The 27,030-nt window shown below is 39.0% G+C and overlaps 3 protein-coding genes and 1 long non-coding RNA gene across 9 annotated transcripts in view; 3 read left to right on the top strand and 1 right to left on the bottom strand.

The window, feature by feature from the left end:
- LOC134873489 (protein prune homolog 2-like) overlaps positions 1-907 on the top strand; it is a 33,415-nt gene extending 32,508 nt beyond the window's left edge. For all 6 annotated transcript variants that reach the window (XM_063897127.1, XM_063897129.1, XM_063897130.1 and 3 more), the window contains one exon: positions 372-907. In XM_063897127.1, the coding sequence (XP_063753197.1) occupies positions 372-402 (31 nt within the window). In that variant the 3' untranslated portion in view covers positions 403-907. The remainder of the gene's footprint in view (positions 1-371) is intronic.
- A 2,152-nt stretch (positions 908-3,059) lies between these two features.
- Positions 3,060-8,158, top strand: rfk (riboflavin kinase). The gene is made up of 4 exons (XM_063897138.1): positions 3,060-3,612; positions 4,494-4,645; positions 5,131-5,233; positions 5,588-8,158. The coding sequence occupies exons 1-4, from the start codon at positions 3,531-3,533 to the stop codon at positions 5,758-5,760; spliced, it is 510 nt and encodes a 169-aa protein (XP_063753208.1). The 5' UTR covers positions 3,060-3,530; the 3' UTR covers positions 5,761-8,158.
- A 540-nt stretch (positions 8,159-8,698) lies between these two features.
- LOC134873680 (proprotein convertase subtilisin/kexin type 5-like) lies at positions 8,699-22,717 on the bottom strand. Its single transcript, XM_063897482.1, has 15 exons — positions 22,444-22,717; positions 20,393-20,461; positions 15,959-16,007; positions 15,488-15,633; positions 15,176-15,382; positions 14,794-14,877; positions 14,228-14,414; positions 13,921-14,135; positions 12,764-13,006; positions 12,413-12,646; positions 12,146-12,326; positions 11,840-12,057; positions 11,097-11,197; positions 10,720-10,930; positions 8,699-10,269 (listed from the first exon to the last, which is right to left on the bottom strand). The coding sequence occupies exons 1-15, from the start codon at positions 22,715-22,717 to the stop codon at positions 9,848-9,850; spliced, it is 2,841 nt and encodes a 946-aa protein (XP_063753552.1). The 3' UTR covers positions 8,699-9,847.
- A 646-nt stretch (positions 22,718-23,363) lies between these two features.
- LOC134873493 (uncharacterized) lies at positions 23,364-25,145 on the top strand. Its single transcript, XR_010166961.1, has 3 exons — positions 23,364-23,427; positions 24,002-24,033; positions 25,000-25,145. It is a non-coding gene; the product is annotated as an uncharacterized LOC134873493 (long non-coding RNA).
- The last annotated feature ends 1,885 nt before the right edge of the window (positions 25,146-27,030 follow it).

Raw genomic sequence — 27,030 nt, forward strand, 5'->3', positions numbered from 1 at the left:
AAAAAAGTATACTAATCTAATTCTAACTCCTAAATTGTTAGAAATGTATTTCATTAGTCTAGACATAGGTGAGTATCATATATTTAACCTCCTGCAGAGCAGACGCATCAATCTGAGTTACCAGTGTTAACAGAAAAATGTTGTATATCATTACATGACAGGCGCATCTCATGACCCGTTTTAGTTCAGGTAATAAAACATGTGCATCTGCTACAGGCAAAAAGCCTTTGCAGGGGTATGCAGTTTATGCATCTGACTTTTGTTTTTATTTCTCACATATTTCACATCATCCTGTTATAAATGTATCATTCAAATGCCTCAATGACCAAGATATAGTAAAAGTATTCCTCTCATCTTCTCCCCCCACTCAGAGCCGACAAGAAGGGGAACTCTTTTGTCTGACAGTAAAAGATCCAGGACTGCTGCCTATCTCCTCCCTGTATTATGCTGTACTGTACTGCAGTATATATAAGCTAGTCTGCAGCGTGACATGTACGGCACATAGTTGTTACAACAAGAACTTGCAAATGGTTAGAAAGAAAGATGCTGTGGTACAAAACATCCGGCAGCTGCTTGTTCATGGAGCAAAGTACCAACCTGAGGGTGCTGGACATAATACTGTATTTACAGTGCAGAGGCTGTCACTGTGCTGAAGGAAAGATGCTTTATTCTGTATTACTGTATATAACACAGCACTTGATTGTGTTACACATTCTGTAGCTTTTTCTTTTCTTTTCTCTTAATCTTTAATTCTAACAAACCTTTTATTATTATATAATTTAATTTGGAGAAATTACTAACAGGCTTATTTTGAATTCATGTATTAATCTACCCTGTCAGTTGCCATCTGTACCTTTTGTAAACCATGGTATTAATAAGTGTGGATTCCTTAAAAACGTAGAAAGGCTTATGACTCTTTTACCTTATTACCAAACACATGAAAAGACAAGTTTTACTACATCCCATCTGTTCACAAATAAACACGTATGTTGCTTTGACAATTAGTTATTGGTGTGGACTGTAATGTAAAGGGATAATCTATTCAGACCATAGTTTTAGGTAGTAAAGGTTTACAAAAAAGTTGATCCAAACACAGAAAATCTTTGTACTGTATATGTCTGGTATGTTTGTAATGGCATGAAACGAAAAGGCCAAACAGTTGTTTTAATAGTTAACGATTGTTCAGATGGCTCCTGTCACAGTGAATTTTGTATTATTCCACCATCCCACTCAACATCTCTTCTTCTAAAAGGCTGTCACTAGGCTGATCCACTAACACTGTCACTGTGAAAGTACTTGCACTCTTAAAGGTAGCAAAATAGCAGTGATCTATGACTGCCCTAAAAGCTCAGCGCACTGCAAACACAAGAAAACTGTGAAACATTAATTTTACAACACATAAGCGCCAAATTGAGAATACACAGGCAAATACAGAAACATCCTGCAAAAACAGCACATAAGCAATTACATAAATGGTACAAAGAACATAGGCAAGTATAGAATGCAGATTTCACAAGTTTTCTGTGTTTTTTCTTAAATTGCAATGCGTTTAGCTCTTGCGGCCATCGTAGTTGTCAGTAGCTGCAGTAATGTATTGCATGCTTTCAAATGCTATAGTTTTTGTGTGTGTGTGTGTGTGTGTGTGTGTGTGTGTGTGTGTGTGTGTGTGTGTGTGTGTGTGTGTGTGTGTGTGTGTGTGTGTGTGTGTGTGTGTGTGTGACAGGTTGAGGTGTGTCTTCTTTGACATGCTTTTCTTATATTTTTAAACATGTGTTTGTTGCTTGCAAGGTACTAATTTGTTGTAAAAGATGTTTAAATTAATTAAAGATATGTTCCTCCTTGGCAGTCTTGTCAAAAAGTACCATATACAATACACTACAATAAACACAGTGCTCATTGCCTAATAATGAAAAGTTCTCACTGTTTTTGTTCTACAAGATTAAAACTGTGATATTTACTCATCTATGTTGACAGGGAGGAGTTTGAGCAATAGCATTAACATTAGTATTATGTCACTCCTGTATAGGTTTGGTGCCAGTGATTTGTTGCTGGAAAAGAGATTTTTTTCCCGAGACATTGTTCTTTTGCACACTGCCGAAACATCTCCATATATACTGTATATATTTGTTACCTACAGGGCTTACTGCATGCTACTCCCTTTTTAAATATACAAAAATCTGAAAGTACTGCAGAAACACAATCACTCATAATGAATTATGAGGTTGTAGTGTTCCATGATGACCTCTTGTTTGAATGTCACATCTCAGGGAGGAAGTAATAAAAACCATTATCACTGTAACTAAGGTGGAGACTAGCTGAATTGCTAAACTGGCAGTAGTACCAAAGGTTGCATACAGGACCTATTTCTACCGTTGCAAAACATATTGTATTAAAAAAAAAAACAACAACATGGAATTAAAAGCTGCTATTAGGTTTAAATAACATATTCACTATTGGTCATAGTTTAAACCAGGACCTGATTTGTGTTGGACAAAAAACGTAATAAAGCAGGATCGTAAAAAAACAACAAAAAACAGGCTACACAAAACCCACAAACTTCTAATGTAGTTTGAAATTCAGGTTTTCGGTTACCTATTGCTCCAATGTGGATGCATTTAAACGAAGTTTGAATGTAATAACTGTTACATTGTATTCTGACACATTGACAATATTATGTCAATTTATGTTGCTTGCTGGGCCATAGGCCATGGTATGGGTGCCTGGGAAAGTCTAGTCCTCTTGGCGCCCTCTTGTGGTTTGATTCAGGAGACTACCAGCAAACCTTGCAGTTAGATCAAGAAGCCGGTCTTCCATCACACCTTTCCAAAACTCAAAGCAGTATATGGGACAAAAGTACACTGTTTCTCACTGTAAACTCGCCGTGCGTCACTTTGCCCAAGGGCATCACTTTATTTGTTATCAATTAAACATCCACATGAAAACCTGCGTCGTATTTCACCAGATGAGACTGTGAATGCCTCATACATAATCGCTGTATTTCCTACAACACCTGAACACAACACGTGACTCCCGGCCCACTTTGGTCACGCGGTCAATGACATCAGCAGCAGCGTTACTGACGTTGGTGTGTAACTACACATGTAATATTACACTGACTACACATGTAATACCACCTAGTGCTTCATGGTCACTAACATACTGTGAGTGGAGCCGAACAAAACCGGGACCGTCATTTGTTGAGATCTGCACTCCCGAAAGCGTCGGATAAAACCGTTTCAAGAACCAGGAGTCTCTATTGAAGCTAACCGTAGCTAGCCTAGCTGGTGAACTTTTGTCATCGCTGCTCATTGACAATCAACGTCATAAAACTCGAGCAAGCTAACCGGGCAGGTTTAGCTTAATGCTAGGACGGACTTTGAACTCCACCAAGGGAAGATTCTGGTTGTGTTGATTGTCAGAAGAGTAGCTAGCTGGTGCTGCTGGCTGATTTGCTAGTCCGACATCCTTGTCTTGTTCGAGGTCATTCTTTAGTGTCCATCTAGCCAGCTGTAATCGGGAAACTAGCGGTCATGAAGAGCCTTCCGTATTTCTGCCGGGGAGAGGTCATCCGAGGATTCGGAAGAGGAAGCAAAGAACTTGGGATCCCTACAGGTGAGTTTATCCTTTTCCCTTAATCTGTATGGGTTTTTGAGTGGCTAACCGATAGCTCAGGATGGTAGGTCAGTCTGATTCGATCTAGAGTAACTTAATCAGAGAGAGAACCAGACCTCTGTAGTTATTATGCAACACATCCACGTAACAAATGTGTACTCTGAGGATTCTGCAGGTACCCGAGTTATCATTTATAATTGTTGCAAATATTTAGTTACCGACGTCATTGGTGACAGCTTTTTAAGTCTAAAGTGCGCATCGTTTTTCGACTGCGGTAAAAGTGATTTGAGTAAAAAGACTTGACGGATGATGAAATCTGTGACGTTTACCGAAATGATAGTTCTATGAGAAGAGGAACGCGTGGTGAGCCTGCACATTCATGGAGAATAAGTTCATCTCCAGGCGCTGTCCCGTAAAGAAAATGTATCAAATAAGTGTCAAATCCAATGAAAATATTCTCATGTTAAATCATTCAAGCATTGAGTAATACTAAAGAAACACTTTTACATTTTCTAAAATTAATAAGGCAAAAGGTCCAAGAAACACCGTGTTTGTTTTATGCTCAATTTCTAACCTGCAGTCGTTTAAATTATGTAAGAACACTTGTTACAGTCTTCTGTTTAACAGAGACAGGTTGCTTAATTTATCCCACAAAAGGGGACACATCCGTTCATCAAATTGAAGAATTATATCATTCTTGAGCAATCCATATCAGATTTGCAGGACAATAGTATGTCTAGGCATGCAGAGTTTCTAAACCGTGAACACATTTGTAAATGTTTCTCTAAAAAAAGTTCTCTGTTGTAAATAAAAGTCTACCTTTCTGATGCTAAGAGGTATCTTTCTTTTGATTCTTCCTCCTTTTCTCTCCCCTGCTCCAGCCAACTTCCCTGACTCAGTGGTGGACCATCTTCCTGCAGATATCAGCACAGGGATCTACTATGGCTGGGCCTGCGTCGGTAACGGTGATGTCTACAAGATGGTGATGAGCATAGGCTGGAACCCATACTACAAAAACACCAAGAAGTCCATGGTCAGTATTCACTGCAGACTGCTTGGTGTTTAAGTTTAAGAAAGCATTCACATTGCCGTCTATGTTTAAACTATTACATCAATTCTCTTTGACAAGGGTTTGAAAGCAGTAATGTTGTGGTCAAAAAAGCTGTGGTCCTTCTACAGTGGTACTAAACATAATTGAATAAATAAAGAAATAACTGCTCATTCAAATTAAATGAGTAACCCATGTGTTGAAAATGTAGAAAAGAGGCTAAAACTGCTTTAATTAGCAGCCACAACTTTTTAGTGGAATATAGGACCTTTAAATATGTATTAGGGCTGTTTTCAACATGTTTGTATTATGACTACGATAGTATTGTAAACTTTGGAGAGCCTCTGTACATACACATTTCATTCATTTCAGACGCAGAGGTAATACATGGTTTAACACAACAACAGAAATGTGTTACCAAACATTTGACAGTGGCAGTGCTCTTGTAATTATGACCTTTTTTGTTATAGGAGACGCATGTGATTCAGACATTCAAAGAGGACTTCTATGGGGAGATTCTCAGTGTGGTCATGGTGGGCTACATTCGTCCGGAGAGAAGCTACGACTCGCTTGGTATGAAATCCTTCTCTCTCACTCCCTCTCTCACTCACACACACAGTAGAATTCAATGGATTTATTGGAATTAAAGTTTTTTAACTATTTGGCCAAAGCATTGAAACACACATTGATCAAATAAATGCAATACACAAAGCCAGTAATTCTAGCACTAACACAATACAGATAACAGTTTTCCATTTGGATATTATTATAACTCACTCAAAGGTCTAAAATATTTCCCGGGTCCAGCTGTGTATTTATCCTCTCTAACCTCCATGATGTCCCACTTCCTATACACTCAGTATTCTTCTCTTTGCACCTGACTTACTTTTTGCTTGTCTTCCTCTCTATCTCATTTCTCCCTAACAGAAGCGCTAATTGCAGCCATAAACAACGACATTGAGGAAGCCAAGGTCAAGCTGGAGCTCCCGGAGCATCTCAAACTAAAAGAAGACAACTTCTTCAACAGCGTTACCAGCCTGTCGTCAACGCTGCCCCCCACCGCTGCATCCACATCACAGACTATTATGAATGGTCACTAACAGCTGCTTGTGACTGTAGTACTTTGTACACACACACACACACACACACACACATACACACACACACACACACACACCAGAACATCACAATGGTTTCTGTTTACACACAGGTGTTTGCACTCATTAACATGCACAGCCTCATACTGAGATATCTGAGCTGTCGCCATGGCTGCATATGAACATAATGGTAAACAACCAATCTTTTTTTTTTAAACTTTTACTTTGTCCAATGTGTCTCAACTATTTAAGTTCCTGTATGGGTTTATTGCACACAGCCAATTAGATGTTCATTTGTATACATCCACACCAGATTGCCTCATATAAGAGCATAACTGTGTATGCATTTCTTTGGTCTCACTGGTCCTGCTATATATTTGGAATCGTTTATGAGAAAGTACCTATAAAGACAGATTTTGCAATGAGGTTGACAGCAACATACAAGTCATTTTATTTGTGTCTGTAAATACCAAAATACACTAATAGACCCGACTCTCGACTCTCAATGGCTAAGGACAGAAGTACGATACATGTTATTTCATTTTTTGGGCATTGTTGTCAGTAAAAAAACACCGGTCGCACTGTTAGATGACTTTATGCAACAATGTGGCTAAATGCAATGAATACGTGGAAATTCAATTAGAAAAGTAAATTAATATAATGCTATTAAATTATCTTCTAACTTGCTTCATGAGAAAACTATTTCCCGTCCAGTGGGTCACAAGCTCCAGCTATCACTGCCCTAACAATAAGAATGACCCATTTACACTGGAATACAAATTTGATTTAGGGTTTTTGATGCATTATGCAGGAAGAATATCGTATTGCTATGATTATTTGATAAGTAGCAAAGGGATTGTTGTTTAACGGAGATGATGTTTTGGCTTTAGCTTGCCTGATGCTCTGACCTACAGTCCGTCAGTCACAGGTTGTTTGTAGGGGTAAAACATTGATAGATGATATGGGATAACGTTTAAGGTCCACAGTACCCTGCTGTGATCTGTATAAGGTGTAACAGTCACTCAAATAGACATTATATTCTTGATATATATATATATATATCTTACAGTTTCAGCCTTTTTCCATTTGAATCCTTTCTGTCAACGGAACCATTGGAAAACCCTTTGCTCTGACGGGGGTTTTCAGGTCTGAATGAAAAACTGTTACAAAAAACATCTCGAGACATTCTAACATACAACTAATATTCTGTGTGTACACTTTTAACCACTGTAAATATTTGCTTTGAATGAAGTAGTCATGTGATTTTTGGTTTTAAATCTGTATTGCATTTGTGTTATGTAGGAAGGCATGACTGAAATGTATGAATGTTGACATTCATCATGCAACAGTAGCTATGTTAGTTTCCATAGAAGACCTTAGCTGTTTTTCTCTCTCTATTATCACTCTGGTTAGTTTCTTTACCGACGGAATGACAGAATCAATACAGGAAGCAGCACTTTACTGTAATCATGTCGACAAACTCACTGCTATAAAAAGCTTTCTTTCATAATCAATATTACATTATTGCCCATTAAATTAACCCTCTAAAGCACTTAATGTACCGAATAAATTTCAGTGCTACTTTAAATTGTGATGTGCTTCTTCTTCCCTGTCGAAGATTTTAGAGGGGCGTTTTCATCGCATGTCTGCAGTGAGGCCTCATTTCTTGCAATTCATTATTCGAGTTCCTCTAGTACACATGTACCAGGGTAACTGTGCGTTGAGTGTCAGGTTCACCTTTTTATTTTGTTCATTAAAAAAACATGTTAACATATCCAAAGATAGTCATATTGTAATAATGATGTTACTGACATCCTTGACTAATGCCCAGCTAAATGCTGTTGTTTTTGAACCATTTCTTAAAATGATACAATATACAACAACCATATATATTTATATTCTCCCCTGCTGCTCCATCTTTAAACTACTGTGGATTCAAAAACTAGATGTAGATGTCCAGCTATAGTCCTGTCTGATGCTCACATTACTACTTCTTTGATGGCACCCACAGGATAGTTGACATCCACCTGGATTCATCTTCTTATTTATGGGAAACATGCATTTTCAAGCATTTGGACTGCCTATGTTGTGAATGTATTATCTTTTAAATTTTTGTAATTTACCTATTGCACGTCTGCCCGTCCTGGGAGAGGGATCCCTCCTCTGTCGCTCTCCCCGAGGTTTCTTCAATTTTTCCCTATTAACTGTGGGGTTTCTTTGGGAGTTTTTCCTTGTCGATTTGAGGTTCCAAGGACAGAGGGTGTTGTATTCTTATCCGTATTCTGTTCAAACTGTAAAGCCCCCTGAGACAAATGTAACATTTATGATATTGGGCTATATATATAAACTTTGATTGACTCAGAGTAAGTTGGTGTTGATAATAAACCATATTTTCCTGTAATTTCAAACTCGGGCACATTTTTATAGTTTTTACTGCAATGGTAAGGCTCAAGAAGAGAAGGCCATTGTCAACGTAAAACACACAATGGGAAAGGAGGTACCGTGGCAGATGTTCCTGAGTCCATGTTGTGTCTATTTGTTTGGTCTAGTATGAGATAAGACTGGACTCAACCTGCTCTGCTGCTCAGTATAAAGGTCATATTACCCAAAGCCACAGATGTTGATCATGAAGCTTATTTATTAGATCCCAACTTGGAACCTTGAAATATATCCTTTTTTTATGTTAAAACTTAAAAAAAGGGTCTTCATTTGAGGTTTGTGTGACAATACAGTTCTTAACATTTAATAGACAACAAATGAAATGTGATCTCATAAAACCCCTTTGTGACAAAGATAAGGAACCAGTTAAGACTAAAGGCTAAAATACAACCATTTTAGTGTATTAAGCTCAACCATAACAGAAAAGCTAACTGCATGCAACTGAACTCCCCTCTGTACAACAGCAGACATTGTAATCATAATGAACACTGATAACAACAACTTAAAATCCAACTTTATTATAAAACAACAATTCACAGCACATTTCACCTCAACCAAGCACAGACAAATATCCTAATTATTTACTCTTCATACACTGGGTTGGACACAGACCTGTTATCATCTCAGGAAGACAGCCATAAAAGGCAAATGCACAAACCTATGGGCCAAACCGAGCCTATAGCTAAAAGATAAATATCTTGCAGGGAAAAGTCCTGCAAAATTAACTTCTACTGCAAGTTTCTTCCATGTTTTGAGCAGTAATCTGGACACAGACAAGTAGATTCACTGAGGCCTAAACAAGATTAAAAAACCCTGAGAAAGTTTTTCCTCTCTTTGTAAACTAACCTGACCCCGTCCAAACAGTGCCACACAGGGTTACAGATCAAATTGTGCTTTTGTGTAAAGTTTTCTTTGAATTATGAGCTGCCTCCTGCAGTGTGATACACAGTCCAGGTTACAAAATTAAACAATGACTCTTAAGATACAACTGTGACTCAAAGCTTTAAACTAAATGAGAGTAAAAAACAGAGAAAGTATTTTATTTATGTTCTCAAGAAATGGAGTAAACTGTGTTGTTAACAACAAACATGACAAACATGTGTAATGAAATAATGTGACTGTTTTTACAGGACGTTTCATCTCTGATTATAAGTTTTGCTTATTTAAATCTAACTCTGCAAATTGTTGACTCTGCAGAGCGGACAATATCTATTTTGTGTAAATGTACAATATTTTCTTCAAATACAATTACTTATTCTATAAAAAATGTAAACAATAGCATGAAATCGAATATGATTGTCAGCACATTCACAAATACCCCTGAGGTCAAATAAATCAAACTCAAAAGCAATCTTTCCAGTCAAATGATTTGGTGGAATTTTGTTCAATAGATTAAATTTCAGTTTATAAATGTTTTTATATGTTGTATATTCATTGGTAAATGACTCGTAACACTTACATGGATTTGAAATGTAATGTTATTGAAAACATTGATGTGTGCCTGAAACCCTCCTTTCCCCACTTCTGCTCTTACTGCTGATTGAGCTAACATCATCTGAAGAGATCCAATTTTAAAAAACGATTAAATTGAGGAATGGTGAGAAACAACAAAAAGGTGGAGCCCCTTCTCTCTGTATTTTGTGTCCATTTTTCATTTGTATTGGTAGCTCTCATCATCATACTCTAACTCAATCTCATCTTCATCCAAGAATCCATACTTGAACTTCCGGTACACTGTCCCATCTTTTCCCATGTACACAATATCCTCATCATCATGGTTGTCTTCCTCGTCATCCTCACATCCAACGATTCGGTCATTGTACTCCCCATAAGAAGAGGTAGTGGGTTGTGAGGCAATGCCTACCTGGGTGTCCAGTTTCTCGTAGCCTCCAGCTTTGGTTTTGGGTACGATGGCGAGTGTTTTAGATTGTGCATTGAGATAGAGGAAGACTCCTCCACCCACAGAGAGGATAATAAAAACACAGACAGTGACAAAGTGTTTAGCAGTGCTGCCCTGAGCCTGTAACTCTTTTGCGTCCCTCAACACAAAGTTGACCCCCTTGATGCACTCCACTGAGAAGAAGGAGATGAAGCACAAAATTAGTATTATCCTATTGTGTACTTGGTATGTTTGTTAATAAATCAATTACAATAACAAAAGTTATTTTTATGTTATGGTTTGTTTTGTAATGAACCTTTGTCTGGCACAAATGTGTTTTACAGTTTATCTGAAATGCAGGATTGTTTGTGATTGCTAAAGGCCAAAAGAGCTGGGAAAATTCCTTTAAATAGGAACATATTTTCCATGTTTATCAAATACAGGAAACCCCTGTTAGACAGGGAGATATAACTCGTGTTTATACAGTGGGAAAGCCTTCAATTACATGAATTATACAGGGTAACCGTTTCAAATTAAAAATGCCCTGAAAGAATGTAACTGATGACGCACACTAAACATATTCCAGGAACAAGACTCAATACAGTTTTAATATGTGTGTGTTTTGTTCAAAGGTAGTTGTTTACCTTGTGAGGCCTTGCAGTCACAGCACTCCCAGGGTATTAGTTTATCGTCATTGTGTGTCTCATTTCCACAGCAGGACATGCAGCGGCCATCATCAGCCAGGATCTGGAGTGCGGGACACACTGTGCAGCTCCACATGCCGGGACCGCGGCAGTCCAGGCAGGATGGGTGACACGCCTGGCAGTTAGGCTCATTGCTGGTGGACTTAGACCCCTAAAGCAACAGATGAACTGTGTGTGACTTTCATATGATATCCAACTACTGCTTCATGACTGACTTGCCAACAGCAGCTATCACTTTATCGTGGGGCAAATGTTATGGTTAGCTCAATAATAAATAACAAACACTCTGTATGATACAACAGACACGCTTTTGTCACCTGTGGCGCAACAAAGAAGCCTAAAAGGCACTGGGATGAACAGATGCCTCCCATAAACGTGTAACCTTCATAGCAGGACTGACAGGCCAGAGCACCCTCATCTGGAAGGAGAGAGACACAGAGAGAGGGAGAGAAAGAGAGTCAAAGAGAGATCACACAACAGGATATACTGTCAAAAGTCCTCACATGGTTGAAGTGGAATTTCCAGATTGAAAAAGCATATAAAAGGAGCAGCTGAAGTTAATATAGCTTCAGTGAAAAATGTGATAGATTATAATAATACTGTGACCTGGGGTTTTTGTGGAAAAACTGCTACACAACTAATTATCCTCACTCCAAACATTTCAGACCCAGATGAATAGCTGCAATTCATCAGCAGATCTGCCACACGTGTTTTTGTCATGTCCGCAACTAACAAGTCGCTGGGATACAATATTCAAAGTTTATTAGACTTTCCTAATTTATAAAATGCAGGGACATGCTGTTCAGGGGGACAGAGATACAATTAAAAAAATCAACTTAATTATGTTGTCTTTTGGCACTTATGAGTCACCTCATCCCTCACATGTTCTTGATGCATAACCTAGTGTAGTTTATAAAGTTGGGTAACATTTATTTTGCTACTGCTATTTGACATTTGTAAATTGTTCTGTCCGGGAGTTTGGAGGTGGGAACTGGATGGGAAAAGTAAATATTATTTGTACAGTGTATCATTGGGTTCTCTGTATTTTTGCTCCCTTTACCGCTGCAGGTCTTGCAGGTGGGGTGACACTTCTGACAGGTCTTGGACCGGCTGTGTTGGTAGAAGCTTGGAGGGCAGCTCTTCAGGCACTGCCCCGACTGCCTCAGGTAGACGTACCGGTCCCGACAGCTCAGACAGTTTGTGTTACCACGACCCCAACACTTGGTACACGAGGGGTCACATCGTTCACAAGCCATGGTGGTTGTGTTGCCAAAGTGACTGAAAAGGAGAGAAGGAATCTGTTTAGTTATGATGTTCTTTGATGGAATTTTAAAAAGGAGACTTGGTGTCTGTTTGTTCAGTTTACCTCTCTGAGCAGGTTTCCACACAGTTGCTGCCCTGCTTGAAGAATCCAGATCTACAGTCGACACACTGCAAACTGTGACGGCCCATACAGGACTTGCAACTGAAGTGGCAGCGCTCACACACACGTTCGTCCCTATCCTCTGCATAGAGCCCCACAGGACACTCCTGCACACATGTTTTGTCTGACAGACACAAAGTTGACATTTTAAAAGGAGAAGATCCCCTGTGCTGGATAAGAGGCATAACATTTATCATTGAAACTACTTACTCAGGAGGAAGTGTGGCTTGTTGCAGCTGAGGCAGTGGTCTTTGTCTGGCCCTGAACAGCGATGACACACTTTGTGACACTTTTGGCATTCCCTGTTATGGTTCATATATGAGTCCAGAGCGCACTCCATGAACCCAACACAGTGTCCACTGGCATCTTTTTGCATGTTGGTTTGGCAGCTGAGGCAGGATGAAGGCTCATGGCCTGAGCAGGTCAAACATGACCTGTCACAATCTGGGGAAAAGAAGAGTATTGAGGCACAGTCAACTAGTATACAAGCTATACAAGTACACCTTAATTGAATGAAGTAGAGTCATTTTGCATTATTAAAAACATTGCCAATTTCCCTACCTCTGCATTCATTGGTAGTGGCATCATAGTAAGTGTTGTCTGGACAATTAACCCGACACTCTCCATTGTGACGCACAGCTTTCGTGTTGCTGCACACATCACAGTCATCAAAATCCGGTCCGTCACAAGAGGCACAATCGGCATGGCAACTTATACACTCCTGTGACTTCTCGCTGGCAAAGAAGCCATTGGGACAATCATCCACACACTTATCCTCATGCAGGAAGTAGTACTGGGCACATTCTGGGAAAGAGAGAGTTATAGAAAGTGTAAGACACTGTTGTTTATATTGATGTATATATATATATATATATATATAATCCAGTGACTAAAAAGATGTCAATTTTGCAAAATTGCCATTATAACCTATAATAAGTAACATTTTTTAAAATAGAGTCGATTTAAGGAACCACTTTATGGGTGCCCTCAACAAAAACAATCGAATGGTAATTGTTGTTCAACATACTGAAAACATATGTATGAAATGAAAGATGTATAAAAGTTTGATCTTTTACAACAAAGTCTGTATTTGAAGATTCTATCTCACTGTGGCCTTTGACATCCCCTCAGGCAGCCCCCACTTCCCATTACTCACACTGGCTTGTTTTTCTGATGCACTTTTCACTTCTATCACAAGTAACAGCCATGAATGAAACACTTGTTCATGTTTAACCTCATGATAACTACTAAATAAAACTACTATTAATATATAAAAGAAACCCTGTTCATTGACAATAACAATCCTATTTATTATAAGTATATTACTAAGATGCAGTATTTACTTTGATTTCACACATTTTATTTGTACATAATATTCAAGATATTATTATTAAAGCTACTGATCTACTACATCCTGACAAATGTTGGTTTTATCTGTCTTGTCTTTCCTATAATCGTTTGTTCTCTTGTGTCTCCTGTATTCCAATACCTTCTTTTGAATTTCTCTAGTTCCTTTACACTTCAACTTTTACATTTAAGCTTTATGGTTGAACAATTTGCAGTCCAGCAAACAGAGAAGGAGCTCTCTGAATTTTCTCTTCATCTTCCTTCTCCTCCTAGTCTTCTAAGTCACCTTTCAAAACAACACCTCTCTTTAATTATTTTCTCCACATCTTCCAATTATCCCCCCTTCCGCTGCTCCCCTCAGCTTTACTTACTCTTACACAGGCCATCTTGACTGCACTCTGTACACTGAGCTGGACAGCGATGGCATTCTGTCTCGGTGGCGTAATAGCCCTCGAGACAGTGGGACATGCATGAATGCTCCAGTAGCAAGAATTGTTCCTCACAGCTCAGACAGTGAGAGGAGTTTCCCCTGCAGGAGGCACACTCTGTGGCACACGGCTGGCACACAGCACCTTGAGGAAACCCTCTAAACAGAGAGAAAAAAAATATGGTGACATTGATGTATTTTGATTGTGTGCTTATTTGCAAGCCCAGAAATGTGAGAACAGGGCATTGCACCTCTGACAATCCGCCACACACACTCCATTCTGTAGGAAAAGCCCCCTGCTGCAGCGCTGGCACTGCTTAGCGTCCTGGCACGTGACACAGCCTGTCAAACAGTCTTCACACTGGCTGGACGCCTTGTTGGAAAACGTTCCAGCTGGACAACGGGACACGCAGGTCTGATGGGGAGTCAAAAAACTACCTGAAGACACAAAGACAAATCACACATGTTTCAAGAAAAGACTGTTAGTGGTCCAAGGCTCTTCACTACTCACATCACTTTGGCACTATTACTGTTTTACACTGTACATTTCAAGAAATAATCTGGTGTTCAGCACATGATATTATTATACATTAAAACATACTTCTTTACACATTTTAGCTAAATATTTTAGCTGTTTTTTGTTGTTATATACTACAATCGGACATTTAGGGTATCCTTTTAATGCACTTTAACATTTTCTGCAAAAGAAAAGACTTCGATAGCACGTTCTGTGTCAAAACATCAAAGACAATCCCAGGAAACATTTTGTATTTTCAGAGCCTCAGTCCAATGTTGAATACAGACAGCAAGATTTGACCTAAGTAGCAGCTGTTGCAGTCCTCGTTCGTCGCAGCAGAGCACGTCTTACAGGTGGAGTGGCACAGCTCACATTCGTGGTGACCTGATGGTTAACGGCAAACAGAAACCAGGACAACATATGAACACATGATTGACATGGAAGAGAGGAAGTAATGAGAGGGGACAGCCCCAGCATGGGATGAAAATTAGACTAAATTATGAAATATTGCGTACCCTAGTAATAAGAAAAATGCATGCTTAAGTAGTTGAAGAACTTTTCATTTGGGTCTGATGTTTCAGTGACAGAAGAGTAGCATTTCGGCATTTCATTTTACAAGTGAGAGTGAAAGCAAGTAGGCTATGTTGAGTAGCACACTGAGATAAATTAACATTTGCCGTACTGTTTCTGAACTGTGTCTCTGGACAGGAAGCCAGGTTTTGGTTCTCTACACACTCCCCATTCTTCAGGGTGAGTTCCTCCTCACAGGAGTCACAGTCGTCATATTGTGGCCCTCCGCAGGTACGACAGGCGTGGTGACAAGGCTCACATTCCTGGCTCTTCTCATCCACAAAGAAACCTTCCTTACAGTGATCCACACACTCGTCATCTGAGACACACATATTCAAATTAGATGCAAATCACAGTTTATCAAGAAATATCTCAAGCTGATATTCACAGCATAGCCCAAAAATGTAATTAATTGACATTTTACCAGAGAGGTAGAATCCCTCTTCACACCAGTAGCACTGAGACTGGTCACAGATTAAACACTGTTTGTCTTCACACGGAGCACACACCATGGTGTCCTTCCCGTTGTAGGTCCGATCTGGACAGGACTGATGACAGTCTGAGCCTAACCTAATAGACAGACAGACAGCCAGACAGCCAGACAGCCAGCCAGACAGACAGACAGACAGACAGACAGACAGACAGACAGACAGACAGACAGACAGACAGACAGACAGACAGACAGACAGAAGACAGACAGACAGACAGACAGACAGACAGACAGACAGACAGACAGACAGACAGACAGACAGACAGACAGACAGACAGACAGACAGACAGACAGACAGACACGCAGACAGACAGACAGACAGACAGATGATAATAGCCAATCAATATGGGTACGTGTGAAAATGTGAGTGCACTGAAACTCTCAACCGGAAAAGGAAAGACTTACTGGTAGAAATCATCTTCACATTTGAGGCACACCTCGTCTCTTGAATCCTCTGTGGTGAAGAGCAGAAATGAAATGCATCATTAACAACAAATCAAGCATGGTGTGATTTCTGGATTTAGTGAAAAAGATGCCATGTCAAGACAGAGCCTAAAGTTTAGTCCTTCAGTGTTTGAAGCTTCTGCCAAAATCAGGTATAAAAAGTCAAGTTGTTTTTTCACACTGTTCGCACAGACAAAACTATATCTCCACATTTAAAAGGGAAACAAAACAATACATAAAGTGGCAAAATAATTCATCTCATCTACCTGCACCTAAGGCAGCACGGTTCTTTAAAATCCAGTTTCCCTAAACACCAGCAGGAGGCACTCTGACAACACACAATAAATGTGTTGAGTTTCTTTGGAGTGAGTGACACTCGTGGATCAATGTTCAGTGTGAATGTGATCAATGTGGAACTAAACAAAACAAATCTAACATGGAAGTCCTAAAACTAAAGTCAGAGTCAAACAGTTTTGGTTTACATCAATAGTGACTGTTAGTTTCTCTCATCTACGAAGAAGTAAAAAGTCAGCTGTTCTGTTGTACTGTGTGTGTGGTTGTGTGTGTTTGTGTGTGTCTTGTGTGTGGGTGTAGGTGTATGCAACTAGCACAACGTGAGTGAAGTGTTATGTAAAACAGTTGCATATTTACTGTTGGTGTTGTTGTTTTCTATTATTGTAGAGCTGAAAACCAACCAGGGGATATAAATAAGTAATCCAGGTGTTTCTGAGCGGCTGTTTCTGTACACACACCAAGGGAGGAAGTTCATTTTCCTTCCAAACTAATTAATTCCTGCTGTCACTCAAAATCATCCAGCTGGTAACTGAGGAAGCGCCACCTTGTCACCCAATAGTCCAAAGTTGTCAAAACATCTCCAAGGACATTGGGGGCGAGAAGGGGGGCAAGACAAAGAGAAAGGTAGGATTAGAAACAAGCAGAGATAGAGAAAGACAGAGAGAGACAGGTGGAAAAAACTACTAAATAAAAGCCCCTTCTGCCGACTTTCCCTAGGGACATTCATGGTCTCCAGAAAAGCCTCCATCGACCCCCACACCCCATTCCTCTCTCTGTCTTCTTCCAGCACCTACAACTTAACACTGCACTGGTTTGCACTTCAATGCAGTCGACAAGCCACTACCTGCGAAAGCAATTACTCATACAGAGAGAGATTGGGACAAAGGAAAGGTGGGAGGGACAGTGGAGCCGGAAATCATGCCTTCAGGCTGTGTCTATGTGAAGCGAGAAAATAGCTCCTGCATAAATATTAACTGTGAAAGCCAGGGGAGGGGGGGATTTCAGCAGAATTTAAACTGGCATACACATCCTGAAGTATGCACTTGTGGAATGTGCAAGCTCTCACACACACATTTAGTCAACATGCACTCACAAGCTACATCTTAGGCTAGCACTTCACATACATGATGTACATGCATATGCATACAATCACACATTTAGGTGATTGGCACCCAGACTCAGTCATAAGAGGTGATACACAGTCAGGAGTGGAAATGGATGAACGCAATACTACTCTCACAAATCATCACTTCTGTTTGAGAACGTGTGTGTATCAAGAAGTGATTGATGAGTTGATTGCTGATGAGGAAAACAGAAGCGATGTTTGCGATCATGAGAACGGCAGCTTTTGTCAAACACTGATATGAGCCCCACAGTATCCAAACCGCTGAGAGCTGGAGATGAGCTTTAGCATGCCTACAGCCTCTGAGCAGAAAGAGTACAGAACTAGAGTAAAGACTGGTGTTTACTATATACTGAAGAAGACTGAGACCAACAAAGATCAAAAGTAATTGATGTAGAAACCAAGTCAACAAATCACGGTGCATTGCACAGGACGCGTATCATCTTGTCTTGAACACTATTTGATCAATGAAAACAAAAAGCATATTGTTGTAAGGTAAGGAATAAAAGAAGTGAGGGCAAAGAAATTCAGAGAGGAGGAGTGGTGAGGTTCAGAGAAAATGTGAGTGCTGAAGAGCACCCCATCTGCAGAGGAAGATATGGAGCCATGTGACAAGGAGGGCAAAGATAATGAAGGTTTGGTAACCTATCTTTTAAGAGCAGAAACTCTCTGACTCAGATCATAAAGTGTTCAAGCCGACCAATTGGTGAGCCACAGCTAAACCCGGAGACCCTGTACCTCAGGCAGTTACAGCGGTTATCAGCTCTATATTGAATGATGACTCCCACTCTCTGCACTCGGAATTTAAACTTCTTCTTCAGGCTAGAGGTTAGTTACCCCAAAGTATAGAACAATTCAGGCAGCTATCGCACAAAGGAATAAATCGTAGCAGTGTCACACAAATGCCTATTCATTTATTAACTTCGAATGCCCATGTTTGTACTAGTTTAAATGTTAGATGTGATGGAGCAGGGTGTACTTTATTAGAGATGTGTCTGTTTTCTGTGCTGTTAGAATGTGTGTCAGGATGGATCCCTTGTCTTTTTATCTGCAACCTAAATCTACCTACAAGTACCAATAAATAACCTGAACCAGGACCTGTTTTTTATATCTGGTAAAATAAATTCTACCTATGGGGATTTTGCCAGCCTGGTAGAGCTGTTACGGTGGGGTACACTGCAGGAGCATCAGTTGAATTCTCTAAGTTACTCAGTGCCAAGTCAAGCCAATTTAATTCATGTTGCCCAATATCAAAATCGCAAGGTGCTTTACAATCTAAGCGTATGACACCCTCTTAGTTAATGGATTTATTTGAAGGAAAGATTCCCTCTAAAATATGTTAGCAGGGAAAACAGATTAAACACTTCATCCTTTGTTTAAGGAGCCAGTTAACAAATAGGATTATTGGGTTTAAAACTGATGATGATTTAAAAAGAAACCCTTAAGATATTTGGGAGTGAGGAGGGGCTGCTGCCAGAAAAAAACTACAAACACTCCATTCACAAACGTGTAAACCTAACCTTATATATAATTCACATAATCAAAAAGCATAACCTCTTGTGCAAATGTTTGGCCTCAGAGAACATATAGAGTGTTTCATTATATTTGTTTGGTTGCCTTATTGAAATCAAAAATCGGGTGCGTTTCTCTAAAAACATGCCTAAAAAGATAATGATACCATTTTGTGGTAAACTTTATATAAATACATAACACTGTATTTTTATTCTTACCATATGTAAACCAACATTTAATTAAAGAACTACTCTTAAATCCTTACCGCAAACTAGACCCACAAAAGGTGGGTGGCACCCAAAACCGCCTTTATTTCAAACATGTCTTTACAGTAATTTTGTTAAGACTGGCTTTCATATGATTAGAAATGCAGAGTGAGGATGTACTATAAGCATGCACTCATAAGCTTCCAGACACTACATGTTTGTTTCATTTGTTTCATCATGTTTCATCTTCACTTTAGCCCGCAGCATCACGTCACAGGGCCAATCATCGCAAATCTCTAATCTGCTGACTGACTTGTTTAGCTTGGAGAATTGTGATTACTAAGAGCGGGTGGGTGGCAGGGAGGCTGCGGTGGGGGTGAGAGTGAAGACAGATATTCCACCCAGAATTCATAATGACATAATAACCCGTCTCCACTAGTTCAGCACAACAACAACTTTCTATGGTATGTCGGTAACAGTTTCTGGGAAAAGGAAGTACTCTGGTCTTCATGTGGCTTGTACTGACAGGGCGAGGTGTATGAGCACAAGGAATTCAATGTATGTGTATTGATACTAATTTACTTTATACGTTTTCACATTGTGTGAAGAAAAAACAACACATCTTAAGCACAGCAACATTTTAGAAAAGAAATTCAGCATCCTGTTTTGCTGTATATTGATTTTGATATTTATTCAACATTATGGAGGGAATCAGCAGTGAAAGGACAATTAATTACCGACCACATTTACCCAGGAGTCGAAAATCCATTATCTTTAACCCTTTGCAGAATAAAGAGTGTCTAACTCCGACATAAATATTCTGGTAGTGTTCCTTACGGAGAAGATAAACAAAATCAGTCCTGCGAAAAGTGCACTGCACCTGTAAGAGATGGACTTTGGTTTGTACAAATGACTTCCCTAATGAATGAGGCTTATGAGAATAAACAAAATGCTCATTAATTGCACAACAAATTGTATTTTAATAACCAAGCTAAGTTTTAGGGCTTATTTAAGTCCACTAAGGATGATTTATCTGCAATGATAAAAAAAAAAAGAGCAAAGAGAGAGGTGCAACGACGATCAGTGGCAGCATCACTATTAAATCTGGAAGTCACTATATGTCTGCCAGATGTTGTGGCCACATACAGTATATTTGCTGCTAAAGCTATAGTGTACTTGTTTTTGTTCCCACACCTGATCGACGATGAAGGGAAAAAAGTTAGAAAGAGAGTAAGTGAGCAAACGACGAGATCTACTTACTGCGTTCACACTGCTTGCAGCCCATGTTACACGGGACACAGTCTTCTGCGTCTGCATCTGCAACCTGACCTGAAGGAGATGACAGATACAAAAGTAGATTAAAACACATAAGGAAATAAAGATGATTAAATAGCATATGTCCATTTGTGAAATGTATGTAAGTTCATGTGAATTGTTCCATACAGGACAACACAGATGTGTAAATACATTGCATTTAAAGCTCCTTTGAATCTGGCACATTTGTTTCGTCGGTCACAACAAATCACTCAGAGATGCTTAAAGGTTAGTGAAGTATATATTTAAGAAATGACAATGTAATTACTTCCGTTCTCATCATTATTTGTCATTAATTGTTACGATGCTACCAGTTTACGGTGCTTGTCTTATTTCCGAGTAACTTTTCCGTCTATATACGTTTGAGCTTCATTTTGTAATGTTTATTTGTGGATTTTTTTAAATTTATATCATATAAATCTATGTAGTGTCAAGAAAAAAAATGGGAGAGGAGAGAAAATAAAACTGCCAAATGAATAGCTTTAGTTATATTACTGAGTGAAAGCTGTCTGTGAAGCCTGTTGAGACCTGCCTGATATATGCTGAGAATTTAGTGTCTTCCTGTGACTCATACATTTGATATCCTCACATACAAGCATTCATCATTAACCTTCACCTTCCTCTCACATTCAATGCTGTGAAGCTGGAACGCCCTTTACGTCTCCTTTTTATCTGAAATATCTAAAAACAAAGCATCTGTTTAAAGCATTTCAGCTCTTGCAAAATCTTCCTTTGGCTGGGCTTCATATTTGATCTCATACGATGAGATAAGTGTGTTTGACTTTCACAATCTGCCTGTGGATAGTAAACAAATTCAGTAAATGTTCTTTTGTTGAACACATAACTGTATTTGTCAGATCTGGAATTTTCTTTTGTTTCTTTATTAAATATGTCCTTTGTTTCATATTTAGCTCAACTTTAGACATAATGCCATAAATGAGGATTGCTTGATTTCTATACTTGAACCTTTTATCCTTACGAAATATCTGTTATCCAAGAAACTCAGAGTGGCCCATATTATGCTAATTTTCAGTTTAATATTTGGATTTTGTGCCTCTAACATAACATGCTTTAATGTGCATTAAGTGCTTTATTTTTCTCATACTGAATGTGCTGCAGCACCTCTTTTCACCCTCTGTCTGAAACAAGAGTCCAGCCTGCTCTGATTTGTCAGCTGGCCGGCTCTGTTGTGATTGGTCAATAGCTTAGAGATGTCAGACCCTTTAGCCTATCACGTATAATGTGTTTCAATGCCAGCCCAGAGATGTTACGTAGTGATGTCACTATGTTATGGAAGTAAACAAAGGAGTACAATCGAGGCGTTTCAGGCTGGGGGGAGTGTGTGGGAGAGAAATTTCCTCTGGAGGGAACTTTGGGTTTTTAGCCTTTGCACAATTTACATGAACAAAAACCTATAGAACACAAGACAGGAAAGGGGAACCAAACAAATATAATAGAACCTTTTTAAAATCCTTTCTATGAAATGCACTGAAATCCCTTTCAGTACCTTGTGTTAAATTGAAAGAAGCCCAAAGATTCCTAATTTTTGGACAATCATGCATATTACATATTATATGCGTGTGGCTCAGAGCCCTGGGTGTTGGCATATTTTGTATTTAAATTTGAATAATTCTAAAAATGAGGTCACTGTGCTGAATGTTTGTTCCCTGAGGTTATGTTTGCGCCCAGCCCTGTGACAGGTGTGCTGAGCAGTAGCAGAAGCTAAAATCCTGCTCAAACTTGGGATTCTTAGGATATTTACAGGGGTTGCGACGCCTTCTTGATCTTAAGGGGTGTTAGACAACATTTCATATATATACAGTTGGCCTTTATTTCTGTATTTTTTTCATTCCTCTCTCACTTCAAGTCCTACTCTTGAGGGAAAAGCTATAGCTTATGCTTATATATGTGATACAACATTACTTAAAGACTGTGCTTTACATAGTGAAATTATTCAAAGAGAGTGAAACAAAGTCTGTGGCTCTAACACCTCTTACCTGCATTGCACTCCAACGGGACGCACTTGTTGTTTCTGAGCTGGTGTCCTGGGCTGCATTGGAGGCAGTGCTCTGTGGATGAACAGATGATGCATTCTGCAGGACAAGCCTCACACCGTTTCCATTTTGAGTGGAAAAACCCCTCTGGACAGACATCCCGACACTGATTGTAGAAGAGGTACCTGGCCACTTGAAACTTATCTAGAGGGACAACAAATGTGAAAAAAGTAGTAGTAGAGTAGAAATTATGTATCGAAGAAAAAAAAAAGACCATGACAAAAAAGGCCATGACAAAAAAAGGCCATGACAAAAAAAGGCGTTAACCTGGTGTTTTTACTATTAAACCATGTACTCTTTTTGGATAAACTAGGCTTGAATTCCACTCTTTGACATTCCCAATCTGTCTCCACATTGTTTTTCTTGTGGTTTACAATTCCTGAATCCATTGGTTTCATATGAATATATTTTTTCGTGTTTCTTCTGTGTTTTATTTTCTGCTGTTGGCTGTTCGGAGTAGATTGGTTTAATTCAGGCTTTTTTGCTCATCATCAGTAGCCTAGCTGTCCAAGTTTTATGTATGAATTTTAAAAATGAGTGTGAGAAACTTATAAAATATACATTTCAGAATATGAAACACATTCAGTCTAAATGTGTGATCCCTGAAAAGCCTTTGTTATTGCACACATTAAAAAGACTTACTGGCAATTTAAATCAGGACAACTCAAATAACACTGAGAAACACTCAAGTCCTTTGCTTCATGTCCTGTGTGTGTGTGTGTGTGTGTGTGTGTGTGTGTGTGTGTGTGTGTGTGTGTGTGTGTGTGTGTGTGTGTGTGTGTGTGTGTGTGTGTGTGTGTTTCACTATTTCGAAATGGACACTTATATTAATGACAAGTTATCTCTCTCTTGTTCTGCTACACAGTTATTTCATTATTCCCCCTCCTCTAGAGACAATAGGTGTAGGAATACACATTACTATCAAAGGTCAGTATCATATATTATCGAGTGTGTGTGTGTGTGTGTGTGTGTGTGTGTGTGTGTGTGTGTGTGTGTGTGTGTGTGTGTGTGTGTGTGTGTGTGTGTGTGTGTGTGTGTGTGTGTGTGTGTGTGTGTGTGTGTGACAAGCCAAGATAAGAGCGGTTATTTTCCTTGAGAAACGACACAGGGAGAGACAGATGGAGGGTTTCTTCATGTTATTATTGTTATGTCTCATTGAGTCTCAGACAGACCTGCAATTAAATGGAACCACATTTGCAAACACAGTCTGACAAACTTGCAGCCTAATTAAGAGTGTGTGTGCACACGTGAGGGGGAGAGAGAGAAATCTGGTGTTAATCTCCTCCTTGGCTGTGTGTAGGTGAGCGTGTGCGTAACAGAATCTCCCCAGTGTAAATACATTCACTCTGACAGCCATAACACTGTCTGTGACTCTGTGATAAACACAGTTTTTACAACCTGCTAAAAGTTGATATTTCGACAGCTGTGAGCCTTTAATCACGTCCGGGTTTTATCATAACGGTTTTTTTCACACACACTTTTTTCCCCCTCTGATCCACAGCAAGATCCTAACATTACAAAACCTACCAGAAGGTGAGATTTCTTTTTAAGGATGTATTAATTGACATCTAAACACAGATTGTCTTTTAACTGCTTAAACCTGAGAGATGTGCAGTGACCTCAGCATGAGGGTACAACGAACAAATGAATAATTTCCCTTTTCAGCACAAATCTATCAGCAGGCCTTGGCTGAATTACAGCTTTAATTAGATTCATTTACCTTCAGAGGATAGATTGTTGGAGTCTGGCATAAATGAGCCGAGGCTTGATCCATTTGATGTCAGGAAAAAGCACGATTTCAGTCACAGCTAGATAGATGTGTTTTTAATACCGTTGCACTTCTGAAAAAAGCTACCTGTAATTTAAAGCTGGTAAAGCCATATATTAACTATCATAAAAATACTAAATTGATAGTTTAATAAACTCAAGTTGAAAGTTATTATTATATTAACACACTATTAAATGATATATCCTTTAGTATCATTAGTTTGTGTGAATGATATAGGGTATTATAGCTGATAAGATACAATACCAATTACATTTTGATTACATGTTTTTACTATTGATTAACAGTTAATTTTATAATTGCACACAAAATATATACGTTTTTGGTAATTATTACCAAACAGTGTGAAAAACATTTGTAAACATAAAATAAATGGATGGACAAGAATCCATCATTAAATATGTATGTAAATATGTTATAGATGCTTTATAATGTATATATTAATAATTTAACAAGATGTTATAATCATCATTTGCAACTGTATAATAGCCATGCAAGTAATGTCAAGGTTAACAAACCCATTTTCAACCAAAAGGTCTAATTTATGTAAACTTTAAAGATGTTTCTGAATAATATGGTTATCATTACCTATATTTAATATCGTATTTGAAAAAATCAACACTAATTGATCGTGTGTAATGAAAAACGTCAAGGTGCTTTAGTTGAGTGAGCATTTCATCATTTAAAAATAGTGTTTGTAAATCTGGACCCAGGTAATGTACCTGTGTCGCAGCTGGTGCAGTGTTCAGGACCCCCGTCAGTGCACTCCTTGCAGGTGTGGTGACAGAGATGGCACTGCCTCTCCATGGCATAACGTCCCGTCGGGCAGCGGATTACACAGCTTCCATCATCGAAGAACCTGCAGGAGGGAATGAGGTTAACAATTAACATGACAAATCAGCCTCAGATCAGCCCATTGTCAATTGTTTTAATTTTAATCCGCCACCAGGAGAAGCAGGCCTCTTCTACCCCATATATAGGAAGTGATAACCACTAATATCAGCTGATATTCAACTGAAAAATCTCCCAAAAAGTTTTGCAGTTGCATTTGTTAACAAGTGGAAAATCAGTACTTATAGTGAGTAACACAGTGATGGTGGAGTTTCTGTAACAGACAAGATAAATAAGACTTCTTCTTTTGAATATATGTGTTTGTATGTCAGTGGTTGTCACCGTGTTTGAGGGCAGCTGCTGCAGTCCTCTCTCTCTGGACCCGTGCACTGCAGGCAGGTAACAGAACAGAAGTGGCACGATCCATGTGTACTCATGTACTCTCCTACAGGCAGAGAGCAACTGTGAAAAAAATCTGCCTCAAGTTGTTATACCACAATTATAGAACCATATTTTCAAGAAATACCTATCCAAGTAATTTTCTAATTGAAGTTGTCATTATTTGTTTACCAGCGCTGTTATGTGTTCGCTTCCTCACTTCTTTCTTTTTACGGGAGCGTCTCGAGATGCTGTGATGTGCAGCAATTATAAGCAGTCAGTTGTTATTGTTTTGGTTTCATTGAAGTTCTAGCTCATGATCCTCTGGCTTCCGACAGTTATATCTCCTTTTGTTGTCTTCTTCCTCTAGTCCTGTTCTCATACTGTCTGCATATACACTTCATAGGTTCAAAAACATCTCTGAGAATGAAATGATTAAACATCATTTAAAGATGTCTGCGAAGCAGTAAGCATTCTTTCCAATGGCGCAATGTTTTACAGTAAACAGAGATATCATTTGGATCTGAGAATTGGGAGTGAAAGTAAAGATTCCCAAAACAATTCAAGACTTTTTAAGCACACACAAATTATGAGTGATTCTCATTATGTTGTTCACACAAACGTGTCTCTCTATATAGATATACATAGTGACTAATAGTTTTTAAATGGCTGCCTTGAAGCATAAAGCTCCTGCATGAGTTCAACCCATTTGCGGGCATCTGTTCTCTCCTTGTCTGTGCAGATCTTTTCTAAATTCCAGAGGCATGAAGTTCAGGTGAGCATAAATTTAAGTCATCCCTGCAGCGTGCTAATTTGTGGAGATTTGCAAAAAGAATCTATCCTTACCTAAAGAATGATCTTTCATTTGCTTTTGTATTATTCAAGAATGAAATGGGCCTTTAGCTCACTGGCCACAACCTCCACTGTTGAGGATGTAGAAAACGATCGTGGTTTTCGAGAAGTCGGAAAGATTTGTTGCATAATGGAGCTCTGAGTGCCAGAAACCTCAACACCTGGCTAAGAAATTTTTTTAGTCACTGACATTTATCAAAAGCATTATCACACAATGTATATATTTCATTGTCATTGTGCAATACTCAGCAGTAAAAAGCATACTTTTCGGACACATTGATATACATATATAAACCCTCTCTGCCAAATCATCTTTTTTTCCCAGCCTTGTGAATACATAAACATCGATCACGATCCCCAGGTAAACAATATGAGGAGTTTGTAAGCTATTGTGTCTAAAGTTGCTAAAGGGTTGAGCAAAAAGTTACAAACAAAAACGCAACTTTGAGCTTTACGCTTAGCAACAGTGAAAAGAGCCATAACAAAAGAGGAGTAAACATTGTCCCTAATCCCACCTTTTTGTTAGACAAAGGTGACAGACACAGGCATAAGGAAAGAGCTGTGTGTGTGTGTGTGTGTGTGTGTGTGTGTGTGTGTGTGTGTGTGTGTGTGTGTGTGTGTGTGTGTGTGTGTGTGTGTGTGTGTGTGTGTGTGAGCATCTTTCACGGCAGCAGCGAGGTTGT

Source organism: Eleginops maclovinus, chromosome 12, assembly GCF_036324505.1.
Source record: "Eleginops maclovinus isolate JMC-PN-2008 ecotype Puerto Natales chromosome 12, JC_Emac_rtc_rv5, whole genome shotgun sequence".
Classification (NCBI taxonomy): domain Eukaryota; kingdom Metazoa; phylum Chordata; class Actinopteri; order Perciformes; family Eleginopidae; genus Eleginops; species Eleginops maclovinus.